The 20,071-nt window shown below is 36.6% G+C and overlaps 1 protein-coding gene across 4 annotated transcripts in view; it reads left to right on the forward strand.

The window, feature by feature from the left end:
- Positions 1–20,071, forward strand: part of PSPC1 (paraspeckle component 1) — a 184,584-nt gene that overhangs the window by 60,099 nt on the left and 104,414 nt on the right. Inside the window, exons 7-9 of one of the 4 annotated variants that reach the window (XM_073613470.1) lie at positions 2,772–2,829; positions 11,737–11,906; positions 13,297–13,945. The exons of 1 other annotated variant lie outside the window; for it this stretch is intronic. In XM_073613470.1, the coding sequence (XP_073469571.1) occupies positions 2,772–2,829; positions 11,737–11,906; positions 13,297–13,482 (414 nt within the window). In that variant the 3' untranslated portion in view covers positions 13,483–13,945. Of the gene's footprint in view, positions 1–2,771; positions 2,830–11,736; positions 11,907–13,296; positions 13,946–20,071 lie in introns of those variants that run through there. 2 more of the 4 variants (XM_073613471.1, XM_073613472.1) reach the window with 2 other exon arrangements.

A 20,071-nucleotide genomic window follows, 5' to 3' on the forward strand; every position in this document is an offset into this window, starting at 1 on the left:
GTGTTAGAGGTCATATACAAACAAAGTAAACGACCTCCTGGGCTCAAGATCCGAATGTTCCGGATACAACCCCCAATTCCAAAAAGTTGGGACACTGTAAAGTCTGTAAAAAAAAAAAAAAATGCAAGGATTAGCAAATCTCACAATAGAAAATGTAGCAAATGTTTTTAAACTGAGATAATGTACCATTATAAGAAAAAAAAGGTAATTTTGAAATTTATGGCAGCTACATGTCTCAAAGTTGGGGCAGGGCAACAAAAAAAAGCTAAGTAAAGTTAGTGGTCCTATCCGAAGAACATTTTACTACTAATTAGGTTTATTGGCAACAGGTTGGTAACATGATTGGTTATAGTTATGAGCATCTTGGAGAGTCAGTGTCAGAAGTAAAAATGGGCAGAGGTACACCAATTTGTGAAATTGTGGAACCATTTAAACATTTTCCTCAACATAAAATTGCAAAGACTTAAACTATATCATCTACAGTACATATTTCTAGAAAACCGTTCTGTGATCAGACTAATCAAAATGTGATTTTTTTTTTGGCAATCTTGCAGGTTGTGAAGATCTTTCCCTATATCCATTAGTTTTCTATGCTCCTTACCCAGGGTTAACTCCATATTCTAATGTATATTGTGTCTGGCATGCATCCTTTAATGCATGTCTACCCCTATCAGAGTATACACATGTCCATTCATAGTCCTGTAGAGTACTTGTGTAGTATTCCCCATACGTTTTCTACTTATAGGGATTTGTGGACCCTTCTTTTAGGCAACTATGGTCGCCACATCCTGCATACTAAAGAGGAGTGGGACATTCTTGCTTATTGGTGCTTATTTCAAAAGCCTTCATCTCTGATGGTATGGGGTGCATTGGTGCATGTGGAATGGGCAGCTTGGACATCTGGAAAGACACAATAAATCCACATTTCAGAGTAGCATATGTTCCCATCCAAGCAACACTTTTTCGAGGAAGGCCTTGCATATTTCAGCAGGACAATGCTAAACCGCATACTGCATCTGACAACAGCATGGCTTTATAGTAGCAAAGTCCAGGTACTTGACTGGCCTGCCTCTAATCCCAGACCTTTCACCAATTTAAAATATTTGGCATATCTTGAAACAACAAATAAGACCCAGAACTGTTGAGCAGTTAGAATCCTATATCAAGCAAGGATGGGCCAACTCTCCTCTCCCAAAACTGCAGCAAATGGTCACCTCAGTTTCCAGACATTCAGCATGTTAGAGGGGATGCTAAACATGGCCCAACTTTTTTCACACATGTTGATGCCATCAATTTCACAATTGTCTATTTTTTTTTTTCCACTCTTACCCACCAGTTCTCCGAGGGCATCCATGGACGTCCTTCCAGAAGCACACATTGGGCGCACTGTGCACACTCTTTTGATTGCGGTAAAGGGACAATCACAGCAGCCCTTTACCATCTGATCAGCTGTGTCCCAATCACAGCTGGTCACATGTAAACAGACTTGTCGGTTATTGGCAGTCTTTTCCTTTGAAATAAAACTGGATTTTTTGTATGCGTTTGGCCAATATGGAAGAAAAAACAAGCCATGTTTATAACTGAATGCTGCTGACTTAAAAAAAAGTGTTTATTGTAATGTTGCAACCTATGATTGCCGTCGTCCTTATGGTTGTATTCCAAGATCTTCCAAGCAATGCTCTTTGACTCCTGGGGATACAAGGATTAGACAAGTTAGACTGTTTTGTTACAAATATAAATGGTAAAATATTTGTTTAAAAATGTCCATCTTTCACAGAACCAAAGAGAAACATTTTTGTATCTTGACTCTCTTAAAATGGCTTCTATAGTGGTTCTTTGCTTTATAAGTACTGATATAAATAAATGAACAGCACGCTGTTTAAAATGAGTTCTTTCCTAATTGTTTAATGTAGTTCATACCACTAAAGATATATTTTTGTTCAGAATCAGTCACTCAGTAGTATCTGCACTCATGATTATAATTTTGCTCTATTTGAAATTAGTTGACATTAAATGCTAAATCTGTTAGATGACTTCTGTATCAATTCAGAGGGACATTTTATCCAGGAACAAATTTGTTTTTTCTTTCCCCCTCTCCAAAAGCTTTATCACATGTATGACGTGCATTTGTGGTTAATAATGCACCAGTCTAAGAAGAATGTCCTGGGAAAATTTGTATGGTTTTCTTAATGTAAAATTTGCTTCAATAAAATGAAAAATATAAATGCTTTGTCTGCCACAAATGTTGCATTGTAAGAATTGTTAGGGAATGGGATGTATGTTTCTGATATCCAAAACTTAGATTGTAAGCTCAACTGAGTAGAACAAATTTCTTTTCTTTTCTTTTTTTTTTTTTTTTTTTTTTTAAGTATTTAATGTCCTTGTTTGTGTATTTAAACTTGTTGGATTCACATTTTGCTTGTGCTTAATTTTCTAGTGGCAAAATGTTACTACTTTTCATGTTTTTTTTAAGAAAGAGAACTAGGTAGGACTTCTAGTTTGTGTAGTCATGTGAAGCCCAATCATGCTTTTCTGCTGTTGACTTCCATTTGTGTGTTGGAAATTTACAGTACCTCTCCTAGCAGAGTGGGGACATAAGACTAGTCCTGCTTTGCCGAAGTACACAACTCTGTTATCCTTTGTACTTTACAGGCTCGTAACAACCACCTTTTCTGGTTCTTTATCATTACTAATTTTTATTTTTTTTGTAATGCTTAAAATCCTTTAATCAAATGTTTTAGGTTGACTGTGAAAACTATGTTTATTTTCAGAGAGAACAGGATATGAGAATGGGTGATATGGGCGTCCGTGGAGCAATAAACATGGGAGGTAGGGATATTTACTGAAAACAAGTGCTTTTTTTATTCTTTTCATTAAACACCGTAATTGGAAAACTGTACTCAAGTATGTTTTCGAAAAAATGCTAAAAGGTGAACTGTACTAAAGTTATGCAACCCATCATGTATTCTGGGAATTACAACAGAAATTTTAGTTCTGTGAATATTTATTGTCTGAAACATGGAGGTGCTAGCAAGCTAGGTTAAAATGAACTCCAACCTTTATTTTTTGACCTTCAGGATTTGTTTTTTTTGCCTTGTCATACAACTAAATTTTATATAAAAAGAAAAAAAAATGCGGTACATACCTGCAATGCATGCATTTTTTTTTTTTTGTTTTATCCTTTTAAAGACCCGGCAAGCACAGATCCTATTTGATCTGCCAGGAATGCACTTGGCTGTTAACCCTTTTGCTGCCATGCCTGTTTGCATTTTTTGCATGCAGTGTATGGTTTAAGCTAAAAGATTAGATCAAACCATCAAAAATAAATTTTCGGAAAGCATGCACTCTGGACAATAAAATTGTGGTAGTTATTAGCAAAACTGTTAAACTTTTTTTTTTCCGTAAAAAATACACTAAAGTTATTTTGGTAAAATGAAGTGGTCTATTACCATCATATTGAGTGTGCTCATGACCACAAACTTCAGTTTCTATAGTAAACATTTTTCATAGGCAATGCTTTAAAAGCCTTTACAGGTCATCACTTTAGAGCTGGCTGTGAATGATTGCCCTAGAATCTATGCTTTAACTCTGACATGTGTGGCGATATGTAGCAGAGCTATCGTTTTCATAGGTCACCATGCCTTATGGTAGGGGTTTACGTATGTACATGGGGATGGAGGGCTTTAAACTATTTTATTTATTTTTTAACATTTCCCTTATATAGGGGACCAATGGCCTCCTTTGTGGGTAAGGGGAGCGTGCGCGCCCGCCACCCTGGCTGTGCTGTCATTTGCTACAGCACAAGCCGATCAGCGGGTCCTGACCAATGATTTGTGTCCGGTACCCGCTGATCAGAGGAGGGAATGACAGAAGAGAGCTCTGTGCTGTTTGATGACACAGGACTCTCTACAGTAAAAGTAGGGAGTAAAAGCAGGCACATTGCTCAGTAAAAGCAGCACATACTAATTTTGTGTTTTTTTTTTTTTTTGTTTTTTTTTTTTTTGTGTGTTTTTTTCTGGATATGTTTTTGTTTTTTATAACCGAAAATAAACATATATTTTTTTTCCCCAAAAAATCTTTTTTGTTAATATTGTTGAAAAAAATGAAACCCAGTGGTTATCAAATACCACCAAAAGTAAGCAATATTTGTGTGAAATAAATATACAGTTTTGCTTTGGGTACAGCATTTTATGACTAAATAGCACAAAATGGCCTTGTCATGAAGCTTAAGTGGTAGGGGGTCAAATCTAATGAAAGGGAAACCATTTGTGAATCAATCCCATAACCTCCATTCTCGGCTGCAAAAGAGATTTGGAGAAGTGGGGGTGGAGGGGTGGGGGGGGGTGTTTTGGCAAGAGGTATACACGGATCCTTCCAGTGATTAGGTGTGAAGGGGTTTGTTCTGGCACAAGTCTGACCATCGGAGGACAGGCTGGCTGTGCTCCCAGCACAGCCTAAAACTGACCACACTGGGATGGATGAGCTTCTAGTTTGAAATAGGAAAGCAAGGGGACTGGCAGGGTCAACCGGTACTTCACACAAAGGAAGGAATACAGGGAGAACAGGATACTAACACCAGTACATGCTACAACAGCCACATGTCAGCGATATGAAATGCTTTGATAATGTACACTTTTGAGTAATTCCAGGCAGTCAACTAAAGTCTTAGATGGAGTGTACATTTTTTCAGTTGGATTTTTTTTATTCTTTACCCTTCAGTCTGTTGTCAGTGGATGTTGACTTATCACTCTAGGTTCATTGTCTGCAAACTAGACAGGATGCTCGATATACAATAGAGTAACTAAATGGTGAAATTTATCTTTCTGACTATGCAGTATATCAGAGGTGTCAGTAAAACAGGCTAAACAGGGATACAAGACATTTAAAAAATTCACATACTATATACGGTATGTAGTGCAACCATTTTGGCTGTTTGCCTGGAGTTCTGCTCTAACATAATTACTCTTGATAGGAAATAAGGGGAAATCTCCATTGGGGGCACAGCGATAAAACTAATTGGGGTTCTAGCACTTGCTATAGCGTTTTTTATTTATTTTTTTACTGCGGTCTTTTTCTTGGAGCATTTGCTTCATTTCCATTGCAAGTGACGTGTCGCCTTCATAAAATCTCCCTATCAGGACTACAGAGCAGTAAAAAACTGACATTCTGACCATTTCTCAGTCTATGGAAAACTAAAATAGAAAATTTTTAAGATTTTTTTTTTTTTTTTTAATTATTTTTTTTTGTTTAATTCCCAGAATATTTTACCATATGATTTAATTTATTTCTGATACTTGTTTTATAGCTGTATAATCTTGACTTGTGACCTAATGAAAATGGATTGTATTCATTCACCTAGATTAAGTGACCGTAGAATAAAGTTCTTGAATACTGTTCAGTCATTTTTGATTCATCCCTAAAAATGGTGGTGAAATGTGCATCCTTGGAAAAACCAAATTCTTTGTAGAATATGGGCTGTGTAATACTGTATTAGTATGAAAATGGTTATTGGGGGTGGTTTGTACTGGACTACGAGTTTTGTTTACTCTTTTATAATCTCTTTGAATATTTTGATATGTAAGTGACCAAACAGTATAATCTATTGTATTGTGCTATGTTTACTGCCATTCTTATTGCAAATGGTTTTGCAAATGCGCCTACCTCTGTGATGTGTGTGTATATGTGTGTATATATATATATATATATATATATATATATATATATATATATATATATATATATATATATATTATATTATATTATAAAATTCCCCAGTGAATGTACAGACATTAAGGGGTCTATTTCTAATACATTGCACTGCACCAATGTTAGATGCATTTGTGCAAGCTGAAAATCTCTTAACAAATGGAGAAGTGTGTGAAGTAAAAATAACAAACCATCATACTCGGCTAGGTGCAGCATGGATCCGATGCTGAATCTTCCCTGCTGGCCCTACACCAAGAACTGAGTGATCAAAGACTGCAGATTGCTCAGTTCTCGGGTCTGCTCTAAACACAGAGCATGGACTGTCAGTCACCGCTCTGTCCCTACAGCTTACTGGAACGTTGGAGAGGGCAGGAGTGGCTGACTCAGGCTCTCAATGGGAAACTGAGCCAGCTGCTGGTCAGGCATCTGGGCATATCCTAGACTAGCTCTATTATGCCAGCCAACAGCTGGCTTTAGCCTGCTGAGTCTGGATCACAGAAGTGCAGAACTAAGTTCTGGCCATGCTTCTCCTTTTTAATGTCCATCTGTTCCATCCAGTGGTCAAAGTGGTATAGTTTTTTGAAATACCCTGGAGAAAACTAGAATGCATTTTAGCAACTAGATGGAGATGAAACAGGAATTACAATGTACGATATAGTTACATTTCGATACTTCTGACATTTTGCGCAATTAATCATAGGTTTTTAAATAGACCCACCTAAGAGTACATTAATGGCATATCTACCATTGTTAGAAAATGGTAAAGGTTTGATGTGTAGATGAAAGCGGCTTTATGCCCAAGGACAAAAAAAAATAAAAATCAATATATTACTTCTTACCAATTCTTAGATGTGGTTACTGCATAATTTTCTTTAGGCTTTTTTTAATTTTATTTATTTTTTTTACATTTATTTTCAGCTGTTGATCTGGCCAGTAAACCTGTTATTTGTCAGCTAAACTAGCAGTGTTGAGGCAAACTATTTAACATGAACAAGGGGTGCTAACTGATGGGGGTCATCTGCTTTTTATTCATTTACGTAAAACGTTTGCCACAAAAAAAAAATACCTTGCTGTAACTGCTTAAAAAGTATTAGCTGTAATGTGGGTTTAATTTGTGGGTTAAGTCTGCGTACATCTGCTAACGCATCTAACACTACCCACGCCCCAGATTTACAATACTGCTGTCCAAAGGTGTGTCTATTGCTCATCCACTGGTTTGGAGATACCTAAAAGACAGTGTTGTGTTACTGGCTGGATCACCAGGTAAAATTAAGGAAAAGCAGCCTAAATGGAAACTTTTGCAGCTACCACATTTAAAAATGGTAAGCTGCAAAATATAAAATTTTTTGGCTTGGTATAATACCTCTTTTGTATTGAATGTGTCATGAATCTGTATACATTGCACAGAATATAGTGGTATTGATTCATAGGTGCTGTGTGTTACCATTTGTTTTCATCTTTTGTAGAAAAAAAAATGCATCGGCTAATTCACCAAATGCGTTACCTCAGTTTTACAAAGAAACTGTTTGCAATAAAGTTACTTTCACACTGGAGCATTGGGGGCATTTAGCGGCGCTATTCAGCCGCTAGCGGGTGAAAAATTGTTAAAACCGCCCGCAAAGTGCCACTGCCCATTGATTTCAATGGGCAGGGGCGCTTTAGGAGTGGTGTACACACCGCTCCTGCAGCGCTGCAAAGATGCTGCTTGCAGGACTTTTTTTTACCATCCTGCATCCTTCTCCAGTATGAAAGCACTCTGGCTTTCACACTGGAGTGAAAGCAGAAGCTCTTTACTGGCGCTATGCAGGCGCTGTTTTTAGCACTATAGCGCCTGTAAAGCTCCTCAGTGTGAAAGCAGCCTAACCAGTTTTATTTGCAAATTGGAGCTTCTATGAGATGTCTTTTGGAAATGAAGCATTTGAGATGGTGATAAAATACCTATTCATAAGTAATAGAGACTTTCAATATTAAGGAGACTGTTGTTCTTAAAGGTAACTGTAGTACCATGCATGAGAGGAGCCATTCTACTTGCCTTTCTGTTGGGCGTCACCTACCTCTGCTCCTTTTCAGTGCTGTAATCTATATCCATGTCTTTGGTATTCGACACATCCAGGAATCAGATGCCTGTGCAGGGGTCACAAGCATCTGCTTCACTGTAATTAAGGGTTTAGGTAGAAGAGACAAACCAATAGAAGAGGTGAAAATATAACGGCTTCTAGAGCTTTAAAACTGGTTTTAAATGCCGTTTCACCACTTCACAATGGTGAATGTTGAAAGCAAAGGTTTTCTGTAAATGTGCAGGCCTTGGTTCAGGTTTTAAAAAGTGACTAGTATATTAAGCACTTGTATATCGCACGACTTGGTTTCTTTACAGTATATCCTTGAACAACATACTATGCTGCAACCTACAGGTGAATAGACACTGGCCAAAAACATGCAGGCTTCCTTGCCCAGACAAAGCCCCAGTACAACCTCAGTAGCTAGCATTCTTGGGTGATGGAGGCACCTGTGCAGTCTTTAAAGAGTTATTTCTGTGGGTGAGTTTTACCCTATGGATTTCCACAACCTATTCTATATACACCCATATTGGGGAAAGGAAGGGTGCTATCCAGGATAGGTTGTCTAAAACCCTGGGGCCAAAGACAATACCCGGACCCTGCTGGCTACATGGGCCTAGGTATCTGGAAATTTTGCTGGCGGGATGCTCTACAGGTCCAGTGTGGTGATCCCCTGAGGCAGAATCGAAATCGTGCCCCAGAATTCTCTTCTGAGGCAAGTCCACCATGATGAGTGAAGATCGGCTTTGTAACTGCCCTGTAGCCCTTTGTGGGACCTTTATTGGTGGTGGTTTGCAAAATGCTATCTTTTTGAACCCATCGGGGATATTAACTTGACACTTCATGGCAGTTTGTCCTTTGGTAGCCATTACTTTCACTTGTAGTCTTGGAGCTGGCTTCTTTCGCTGGTAAAGAGCCTTTCTGGTCCTCCTTTGGGATAAGATTGTGGTAAAGCCTTCGCCCTCTTTTTGGCCAAGGGAAGGTTTTTTTCCTTCTACCTGACCCCAGGACATTGTGTTTATCATCTTTTGTCAAAATCCTAAACACCCTAAGGAAAATGATCTGTGCTGTGCAGGCATACAGCTACTTTTGGACAGTCTGATTCATTATTTTTATTTGTGTGGTGTTTTTTTTTTTTTTTTTTTTTTTCTGCCGGAGGGTCCTCATAAGGTACAGGCTGCATCCTATTTCCACTGTTTTCTCTGTGCTTTGTCAACTCATTCTAAGGTGTGGTATTAAGGAAAGGGTTTCATCTTTTCTAGTCCAGGCCCATTCTACCAGGAATGCCAGTGCTTCCTGTGTGAAACAACATCAAGTTCAAATGTACAAGGTTGTGAGCTTGCTACTTGGTCTTCTGTTCACTTGTTTACAAAGTTGGTTAGGAGTAGATATTCTCACCTTTTGTGGATGCCAGTTTTGGGAGGAAGGTCATGCAGGTGGCTCTATAGTGAAGCTTTATCCTGTTCTGTTTTTGGGCTTGTAGCGGTTGACTACCCTTCATGTTCAGTGCTTTGGGGCATCCCACTGGACGTAGATGTGAAGGAACCCTGTGTCCTGTTATGCAAGATTAAGAAATTTTAGGATTTTTTGAATTCTCTAAAAGTATTTTCTTGGAGTACATAAGAGGACACATGGATCCCTTCCCTCTTTGTGCATTTATCTTTGCTTGATGCAAAATGATGGCTATTTGCTGAAAGGGTTAATGCCTGGGCAGGGAAGCCTGTGTTTTTTTTTTTTTTTTTTTTTTTTTTTTTTTTTAAGCTGTTAGTTCACCTGTAGGTGGCAGCATAACCATGGATGCAAAGAAACTCTGTCATCTGACTTTCAAGAAAAGGATTTTACAAGTAAACCGAACATTCTAGTTTTATTTTGGATGGATTTTTCTGCTTGATCTAGTGAGTGCAGGTGAATCTTCCTAGTGATTTTGGCATAGATACCATTCACAGAGCTCCTTCTCTCAATGAATGCAAGGTGTTGTCTGATCGTGTCACTGCCCCCGCCTTTCCACCTGCTCCAATCAGATACTGCTTTGGTATTCATTGAGAAAATGCCAAGTGTTTTCTGAATTGTTTAAAAATTCTTCTTTTGAAAACGACATAAAATCTATACAAATGTCATAAAGCTTTTGCTATAAATATCTCCAATAAGACTGTACACTGTGTGTGTGTGACAGTGACAACAATGATTTATCCAAAAACAACTTGTTACCCAAAATTGCTTATATGTTGCTTGCAAATAATAATAAAAAAAGTTGTTGAACAAATATTCTAATAAAATACAAAAGTATAAATAGTCTCAAGTGACCAAAAATCTAAATTCCTGTAATGCAAAAATCACTCTTCAATACTCCAGAAATTGACGCTCACCACAAAGATCAATTTAGCAGGTTGGCAGGCACCAGCACCCAGAGAGCATCTTCGATCTGCTCCAGCTTGTATATGTAATAAATCAGGGAATCGTAAGACTCAGCTTCACAACCACATTACTTGATGAAATTGACCTCCAAGGTTTATGCATCTCTCAAGCTACAGTGATCCTGGATTGAGCTGACTGCAGGGATCACTGCTTTAGCACAGGGGTTTTTGTTCATACCTCTCCCAGACAGCTTTAATCTCATTGGATGAGGCCATTTAGACGCACTTGCTTGGTTTCATCTTGCACGTTGAGTACATTTTTATAGTAGTTTTGTTTTTTTTTTGTTTTTTTGTGAGCAGTATGGTTTGCTTTTCTTCCTTTTTTAGCTCTGATTGCATATACAAGCTGGAGCAGATTGAAGATTTTTTTTTTTTTTTTTGTGGATAGATCATTGTTACTTTTATACACACTTTACTTTCGTAATGGAAATTTTTGTTGCAGTGCTTTGACATTTGTATAGATATTTGTCGTTTTCAGCGCAGCACATTTATACACGTTCTTACAGCTTTAGGTGATTTGGAGTGCCTGCAGCTATAGCTAAGAATACATCGGGGCTGTTCTTCTTTTTTTTTTTTTTCTCTGAATGGTGCCTTCACCAAGCAATTAACTCTGTGTTCACTATGTAGTGGACAACTGCTTGGCATGTGACTTGGAAGTTAGCGGTTCCTACTACAGTAATTTCCATCTGCCATAGAAATCAGCCAGGTATGCTACATGATTGCTTACATTGGTCCATGCCTACTATACAATAAAAAGCCATACCTAGGCATTAGCCTATTTTTTATTTATTTTTTTTTTAAATGATATATTTGTAAAGCGTTTTTTTTAGAAAACATATGCAGTGAGGATCCCTGTGGGTCATAGGTTTAGGACTTAAATCTAATTTTAGTCAATTCTCTAAAGCATATTTTGAGTGGAATTTTCAATTGCCAAGCATGGTCTGCTACTTTTTCAAATTTAAAAATAAAACCTTTTCAGTTCTGCACAGTTCAAATAACTTTCAACATGTACATCTATATTGTGTTTTTTAGAAGTAGTTTGTATGCAACAACATTTCCCAAAGCATTTTTGAAAGTGTTTCTTCCACATTAAGGCCTTAAAAATGTTTGTGAATTTACTGTGTATTGGCTCTAAAACAAGTTTATTTACCAAGAATGCACTTTAATGTGCTCTCGGCGCTTTTGTGCATTAAAACTTTTACCAAAACATGACACTGCAGAATAAAGCATATTATCTTTGAAAATGAACCACTTCGTAAAAGTATTGAAAGACATTATTGTAGTTTTTTTTTTTTTTTTTTTATTGCTTGTAGAGCAATCTAGCAAATTATATATACAGATACATTTTGCATTTATTTTTTTTTTTTTTCTACTGGATATACATTTCCTGTTAGAATAAAACTTTGTGCTACGGGTTAACTACTGATAACTGCTTAATGCATTGCCTGTGAATACCAGAACAGCTGTTTGTGTTTTTTTTTTTTGCTCAAGGATTACTTCATTGTGTAATTATTTACAATAGACATAGGACATTTCTAAGTATAGATTGTTTCACATAGATGCATACAATCCAGCACCTGCTGGTACCCAAGGTCCACCTCCCATGATGGGCATGAGCATGAACAACCGAGCAACTGTTTCGAGCCCTTCAATGGGTCCGGGTGCTTCAATGGGTTCTGAAGGAACGGCAAGCCTGGGAGCTGCAATGATGCCAGATAATGGAGCAGTGGTAATGTATCTCTAGTTTTTCTTTTATATTGCATTTCCATTTGTGCTATGTAAAATGATTAATCTTTTGGAATATTCAGTAAACTCCTTATTTTTTTCTCTACAATAACATCCATAAGGCGCCCCCCCCCCCTATATTGGCCATACATTCGCGTAATATCTGTATACTGTTGAATAAGTAAGGGGCAATTTTGTATTTTTCTAGATTAGTGAAATTAGTGTGTTGGCTTGTAATAATCCTCATTACAAGGCCACCAGTATTGCACAAATTGTTCACCATTTAAAACTTTATATACACTTTAGTTTTAAGTGCTAAGGCCATTCTAAACATGCCGATCAGTATTTGTATTGAGGCCATATATCCTTTTTGTGCCTGCTGTTTTACAATGCTTTATTGACAGCAGTTGAGTTGCCTACTTTTGTGTTGCCTCATAAATTAATATAAGTACGCTGTATAGATAACTTTTTGGTTACAGTTCAACTTAAATATAGACTTTTTTTTATTTTATTTTTTTTTTTTTTTGTAGCAGTTTTTAAACTTGTAATATTTCTGGTAACTGTGCATTTTGTCACATTTGAAATCTCTTTATAATTTTAAATATATGGCTATATTCATTTCAGCTTTTTATGAGCACTTTATACGCTTTTTGAGAAAAACCGTAGTGGTTTTTAATTTTTTTTTAATATAAACATAAGTCTGTAAATGCACAAACTTGGTTTATTGATGTTTAACAAATTTTCAGTAGTATATATTTTTTGACTAGCAGCAGAACTGTCGTAATTTGAGATCTACAACATACCATTTGAGATCATTTAAAAATGTTTTGCATTATAGCTGTAGTTTCAAACACTTGTGTGCGTGTGCATGGAAAATAGGTACTGTTAAAAAGGAGGAAAAAAAATCAATTTATATACATACCAGATGGCTATTTTTTTTTTTTTCTTTTGTGCCATCATTTCTATCTGTATTTAAATGCTTGGTTCATTAACTGCTTTATTTTATTTGTATAGTTGGAACAACTGGTAAGACAAATGGTGATGGAGACTCATTCATTTGGATAATTATAGTAGTGCTGTTTGATACCAGTAGGAATTAGAACATTAAAATGTAAAACCAGTTGTATTCAGATTTGCTCAATCAGTGCATTTGAAATCCACTACTTTTTTGTATTTATTAAAATTGTAGCACTTAAGTCCCTTTTTTTTTTTATTGTTTTATTTTTTTTTATTATCATAATACAGTTACTAATTTAACTGCTCCTTTCTTCCCTTTATGTACGACTCTACCGGACTGTCTACTGAACGTCACTACGCACTTTTGTGAATTTTTCCAATTTATATTGACCAATATTAATCTTGCGGGACTGCGTGTTGAACCAATGTGTTTATAGCGCAATGATAGATTCTCCCAGCCATCTCCATCACAGATGGGATCTCCCATGGTTAACAGAGCAGGGACTGAAGCTGCTCAGCCAGCAATGGGTGGTGTAAATGCAGTTGGTGGTGGACCTGGTGGCTATGGTAGAGGAAGCCAAGGGGCAAACTTTGATGGATCTAACAAGCGTCACCGTTATTAGTGCACCATTCCTTCTCAGAATACATTTAGTATAAATTCCAGTGGAATGCCTTTATTTTTTATTCATTTTTAATTTGAAACATTTGTTTTGTCACTTATAGCATTTGTAGAACTTTTTGTTATGTAACTCTACATTGTGTTTTGTTCAGTAGTAAAATTCGCCATGCCTCATTGTGAATGTTGAATATTATTGTGATTTAATCTATTTGTAACAGTGCTGTAAAATGTGCCGTTAAATCACAATAAAGGAAAATCTTGTTTTACTGTGAAATAAAGCAGTTTTAAAGGTAGGAATTTGGTGTCTAAACTTGATAAAATAAGTTCTTGTAGTAAAAATGTGTCTGCTGCGTTTCAACTACCTTTTTTGAGCAAACTTGTGTTTTCTGTGCTGAACTTGGAAAATGATTTAAAGATAAACCAGTAATTTTCCTGTTAATAAACCTCGAATGCCACTTTGTGATGTACATGGATGAGTGCATTATTCCAGTTAGGACATTTTATAAATACTTTTTCAAAGCAGTGAAATGCATGAATAAGAAAAATGTATTTTTTTCAATAGCACCTTTTCACAGCAGTAGATATCGCTGCATGCAATGTGTTCTCATAAAGTTCTGCATGCTGCATTTTGGGCCCATTGACCAGAATTTACCTTTCAAATAAATTGACATTCATCATGCACATTAGGGCAACACGTATTATCACATGGTATGAATGTAGCTTTAGAGGAAAATGGACAGATATGGGCTCAAGACTTTATAGGCACAGTAATTACTAGATATATGATTAAAATTCTAGTTTATTAAGAAAATATTAAAATAAAGGATAAAACAGAGAAACATAGAATTCAGTTCATGGTTACACAGTTTTACAAATTATGCACTCCATACATAGCTAGATGGTTAAATAAAATAGTTTGAGCAGTGTTTAGAATCGAAAATTCTGATCAATATAGTTACATTGCGTTGAACCAGAAGCTATGCAGTAGCTATGTAGCTTTACTTTGCATCCACCAGTGCAGAACATTTATTGACCAAGAGCGGTCTACGTGGTGTTTTTTTTTTAAGTATCGAAGAAACATTTATTTCTACAGTAATTTCTATTCTGGTTTTAATTTTAGCCAGCCTATGATAATGCACTGGTAAGAACATCCTGGTATTGGACAGCAATTTTTCTCCAGTTTTTTGCTTCCTGAAACACTTTTGGTGGCTATGAGACCCCTTAAAACTAAATACACAGAATTTCACAATTACTGTATCACGTAGGAATCTTGAGAAATATGAACTTTTAGTGACTATAGTGTATTTTATTCAACAGAGCTATGTGTTTTGCAGCTGATTTTCGTTTGTACTTTGTGCCCAGTGCATTTCCCTGCAGCGTCCAGCAAATGTCAGCCAGCATTGATGGATTCCAGTTGCCTTGATACTGTTTTTCCATTGCAATGCCCCAGTGAAACCTTTCATGTTCATTACTGACTGTACCTAGCCTTTCAGAAAAGTCCAAGTGTGAATGCAGAAAATGAATCTTCATTTATATGTGACGCTTCATGGTCTTCTATGCTATGAGATGTTTGTCAACCAGTTGAATGTAGTTTGGTGCTCTGTAGTTGCCAAGAAAAGTCCCAATGACATCTTTAAATCAGATCTTCAATCTGCTTGCCATTGAGGATATATCTGACCTGTGGACCAACAAAAATAGTTAAAGTACAACTAAAGGCAACCTACACATTTTTAGTAAATCCTCATACAAATACCTGAAAGTTAATCATGGTAATAAACATTACTGAATTGCTTTTCCTACCATATTGCTGCAATTGGGGTCTCTAATCCCATCCACCAGCCCTCCTCTGCTGTATAATGCTAGTGTGATAGTGGGAGGAGTTCAGCAGAGCTAGCATGTAATTTACTTCCACTGTACTAGAATCTGCATCTCCTACAGGGAACTACAGTTCCCATGAGTCCTCATGCCTTCTATCATGCTCAGTCTATTTTACATAACATGTACCCATCTGCCAATCAATAGCTGGGTGTGTGCTATGTAAAACAGTACAAGTCAGTGCAAGGTTTTTTAACTGTAAATCTTATATATTTTAAATATCTTCATAAGTTTTTTACCTGCAGGTTAGTTTACACAGATATTTTTAATAATCTGTGTGCTTCTCTGCCTGTTCTCGTCTGGTAATTGGTAAACTGACAGAAGAAAAGCCAAGCTGGGAGCAGCCTGTATAGACGCAGAGCAGTTGGCAGGCAAACTGCCAACTGCTGAAGTAATGGTATATTGGTGATTATTCTGTTCTCACCATATCAAGGGGACAGCAGACACTGTCTATCGAGTTCCTTTGAGCCAAGATCTAAGATTGACAGCACATCTTGCACAACAAATGTGAGGAGCCCAGACCTTGTTTTGATCACCAATCTTACAACCAAATACAGTTCATACGCTTTCTCAACAAACCCAGTCATGGTGCATCTGAGGCTTAAATGTGTACTGCCACAAATATAGTAGAATGTATCACAGCTGTTCTGATATTGGTGAAAAATGTCTGCTGTCACAAATTGTCTGCTAGCTTTCCTATAACTAGTTTACTTATGTGAATTGGATGTACATAGACAATGCTATGCATTGAAACAATCACATCAAAATATATGGGAATTGATCTCATCAAAATGGTGAGCAGTTGTGTATGCAAGATTCTTTTGTAGCCTTTTCATGCAGCATCTATCCAGCCTAGGCATGCCCAAACTGTCAAAGCGTTTAACGCAAGCAAAAATTTGCAATTGTAAAGTGATAAACCCTTAAGCCCACCCAATGATTAATTAAATCCTACGTAAGCTGTACCTGTTTATCTACAGCCTTCTCTCCACAGCTTTCCAAAATACATAGTTTAGATGGTATTTCTCAGCTGACAGGAGGCAGGATCTGATATCACACTGCACAGAGCTACAGAGCAGAGTGTAATTGGAGACCTGAATGGAGGGAAAGGACACAGTCTCATTGGTAAACATGCACATCTGGGGCTGTCAATCCCTTGCTGTGTGCTAGAATGGGTGGGGTGGGGGAGTGGATATCTCCAAAACTCTCAGAAGTGACTCATGCAAGTAGCAGTGGAAGGAGAGCAGACAGATCTTTGTTCATTTGTATGTTTTCAGAGGTCTACAACCACTTTAAAATATATATATATATATATATATATATATATATATATATTACAAAAACAGAAGATGCCTGTAAATGATAGATTTTTTTTTTACGATTAGCTGCCAAAAATCTATCAGAAAAACTAGTGTTCAGGAAGCTAAATTGTTGCTGTCCAGTGTTTTTTTTCATCTGGTTGCCAAGGATTGGGGTTTCCTTTTTTAGACTATCTTGAAAAGCGCTTTTGAATCTGAAATCTAAGCTTTGATTTTCCTAAAGGTGGTACAATATGAAAATTGTGTTTTCTGTGCACCGTTTAAAACTTTCCTGTTGCTTCACCTGTACAATTTCATGAGTGACTAAATGCAGGCCACTTCTGAGTTTAGTGCTGAGGTTTTGTCTAAGGCAGGGGTTCTTAACCCTTTTATGATTAGACCCCCGTAGATATGCTAAATATCTCTCTACCACTTTCAACAGACTGTTTAAGACCTCACGCATGCTAAACGTTTTTAATACTTTTTAATAGGGGTGTCAGATAAAACCCACTGCCAGCACATCGTTTTGTCAGAAAAGGACAGGTGTAAACGTGCTAGGCATGTTTAGCGCTTGCATTCATTTCAGTGGCCAGAATAAAGTTTTATTCTGGTCATCAAAATGAATTAACACCCAAGCAAGCGCTTGATGTGTGGGTGTTGCATGCATTTACAAGCATCAAGCATTTTCCTGCCAAAACACCCCTGCCAAGAAGAAAGGTGTCTAGGAGAAATGATTACGGTGTCAAGCCTAAATCATCCTAATCACCAGCACTCATGACGTCAAAACATTTCAATAACTCGGTTTAGATTTACATTTGCAAACATTTATTATGACTGCATTGGTTTCCATTTTAGGCTTTCTTTCTTTTCACCTGGTGATTTAATCAGTAAGTGTTTTTAAAAAGAACAAGCAGTCATGCAGATGTGCCATTTAGAGGGTTGAGACAAACTAGTTACCACTGCTGGGTGCTTAAAATGGTCAGCTTTTAATTATGTAAAACCTTTTATCCAAAAAGAACAAAACAGTTTTCTGTAACTGTAAAAGTTTTGGCTTTAATTGTTAGTGTATCTAAATCTGCTAGTGCACCTAACACAACCACCCACCCAATGCTGACAACGCTGCTGTCCAAAGGTCTCTGCTTCTTCATCCAGTTGCATTACTGGCAGATCACCATGTGAACCCAAAGAAAAAGCCTAGAAAAAAACTAATGCGGCTACCACATCTTAATTATTGGCAAGCTGCAATATTACATTTTGATATCGAGTTTAATACCGCTTTTAAGTAGTTGCTTTTTTGTGCCATTTAAAGCAGATCCAAACCTTGAAGACCAATTATTTTATTGCAGTATATCAGATGTTGTGACTACAATAGTTTTTCATTTTTCAAACTTAGAACGTATTCAGCCAGTACAGAAAATACCATTGATCCTGTTTGAATTGCAGTGTCCCTCTCAGTTCCTGTGAGCTGAATTGAGAGCACTAGCATCAATTTTTATTATGTAAACTACTAGTCCCCTCAATTCATGAGTGAATGGAGATTACTAAGTCCAGCCTGAGTCACATCATGGCTTTCTCAATAGATACATTTTTTTATTTGAGGGACCACCAGGTAAAGAGAAAATACACGAACGAGAAAACAAATGCAGCCAGCACATCTAAGGACTTGTAAACTCCAGTATACTACGTTTGATTTTTAGGTTTAAATTCGCTTCATGTAGTTGAGTTATTTGAAATGTGGTTACGCGATTTATACACACTGCCAGTATTCAAGAAGACATTTACACTGCTGAAGTTATCGAAGACACCTTTATTTTGACATACATCAGTTTTTTCATTTACGCTTTAACTCTATATACTAGTAGATTTTCAATGAAACATTTGCACAGTATTCGTTTGAAGCTGTCGAATGTACTGAGAATTTTCAATCGACAAAAAACACATACAATGTTAGAAATTTGTTCAAAATTTTACGTACTGCTCCTTCAAATTTTCTCTCATCCCCGTGAATGAAAAATAAGTCCCATTTGATCCCACTAACAGATATTCAATTGAATGTTCTTAAAATGAAAAATTTAAAACTGAAATCTACTAGTGTATACTCAGCTTTATAGTTTTTCAAATTTGGGTTTTAAGATTTTCTCCAAATTTAAAATAACCATGCAAGGATTAGTCTCAAAATTAGTATTATGATGCTGATCCTTTGTTTCCATTGCATTTTTAAAACAGGCGGTTGTGTTTTTGTGCACATTTTTATTACTTTATACTTTTTGCAATGTTTTACATTGCAAGACAACATTCACATTTATGAATTCTTGATGTTCATTGTTTTAAAATATTTAAGTATGGTCAAAATATATATATATGAATACAACTTTGCAGTGGTCTGCAAAAAAAATATCTGAAAGGTGGGGTTTTGCTGCATCTTTTTGTGTAATAATCTCACTCTTACTAAAGGACACCACTTTATGGAGGAGCACCTACCTGTCTATTTTCCAGAAGACAACAAACCAATTTTCTGTGTTAGATTGGTGACAGAGCGTTTGAGATGTCTTAACGTTTCATTATGAAGTAAACAATTAGTCTTTTCTTTCCAAGTTTTACATATACAGTCATGTAAAGGTTTAGTTACCCATATTACATGTTCTGAATTAATGGAAACCTGTGCTGAGAGATGTATGTGGGATGCTAGTTGCCTTCTGTTCAGTAGTATATATTACAATTAAATTGGCATTTTTAAGAATTCAGATGGTGCTGATAACTGGGGGGGGGGGGGGGGGGCTTTTTTTTGCTCTTTTTCTTAAGCTTTCAACCTGTAAAATGCACAACAAAGTTTTTAGTTAACATTAAAAATAAATACTAGTCTAGCTCCTATGCTAATCCAGTGGCTTCTGTACTTTCAAACATAAAGTCTGCTTCATGGTTGGTGGATTCTTGTCAATAATGTGCAGGTATGCATAGGATACTTACACATTATGGCACACTTCCCTTTCAGGCATGTATCACTCCTCCAGCAGTAACAGGTCAGAGCTCCAATTGATTGCTGCTCCAGCTGATGCCTTCATCTCTTTACGTCTATTTCGGTTTTGCAGCATTCCTCTTTGGCCATTGGACAGCAACTGATGTAATTTACTGTGCAGTTATGTTGTCCTAGTCCTTTTCTGGGCATGTTTATTCTTTGCTTAAAAAAAAAAAGCTCCTTGCAATTTTTTTTGGAGGGTTTTACTTTTGCTCACCTGAAATAAGAAGGCAGATCAATTGTGAATTACATGTTATTACCTGCTGTGTACAGGTGTGTATGTGTGTGTATGTGTGTGTGTATATGTGTGTGTATATATATGTATATATGTGTATGTGTGTGTGTATATGTGTATATATATATATATATATATATATATATATATATATATATATATATATATATAT

This window comes from Aquarana catesbeiana, linkage group LG02, assembly GCF_042186555.1.
Source record: "Aquarana catesbeiana isolate 2022-GZ linkage group LG02, ASM4218655v1, whole genome shotgun sequence".
NCBI lineage: Eukaryota > Metazoa > Chordata > Amphibia > Anura > Ranidae > Aquarana > Aquarana catesbeiana.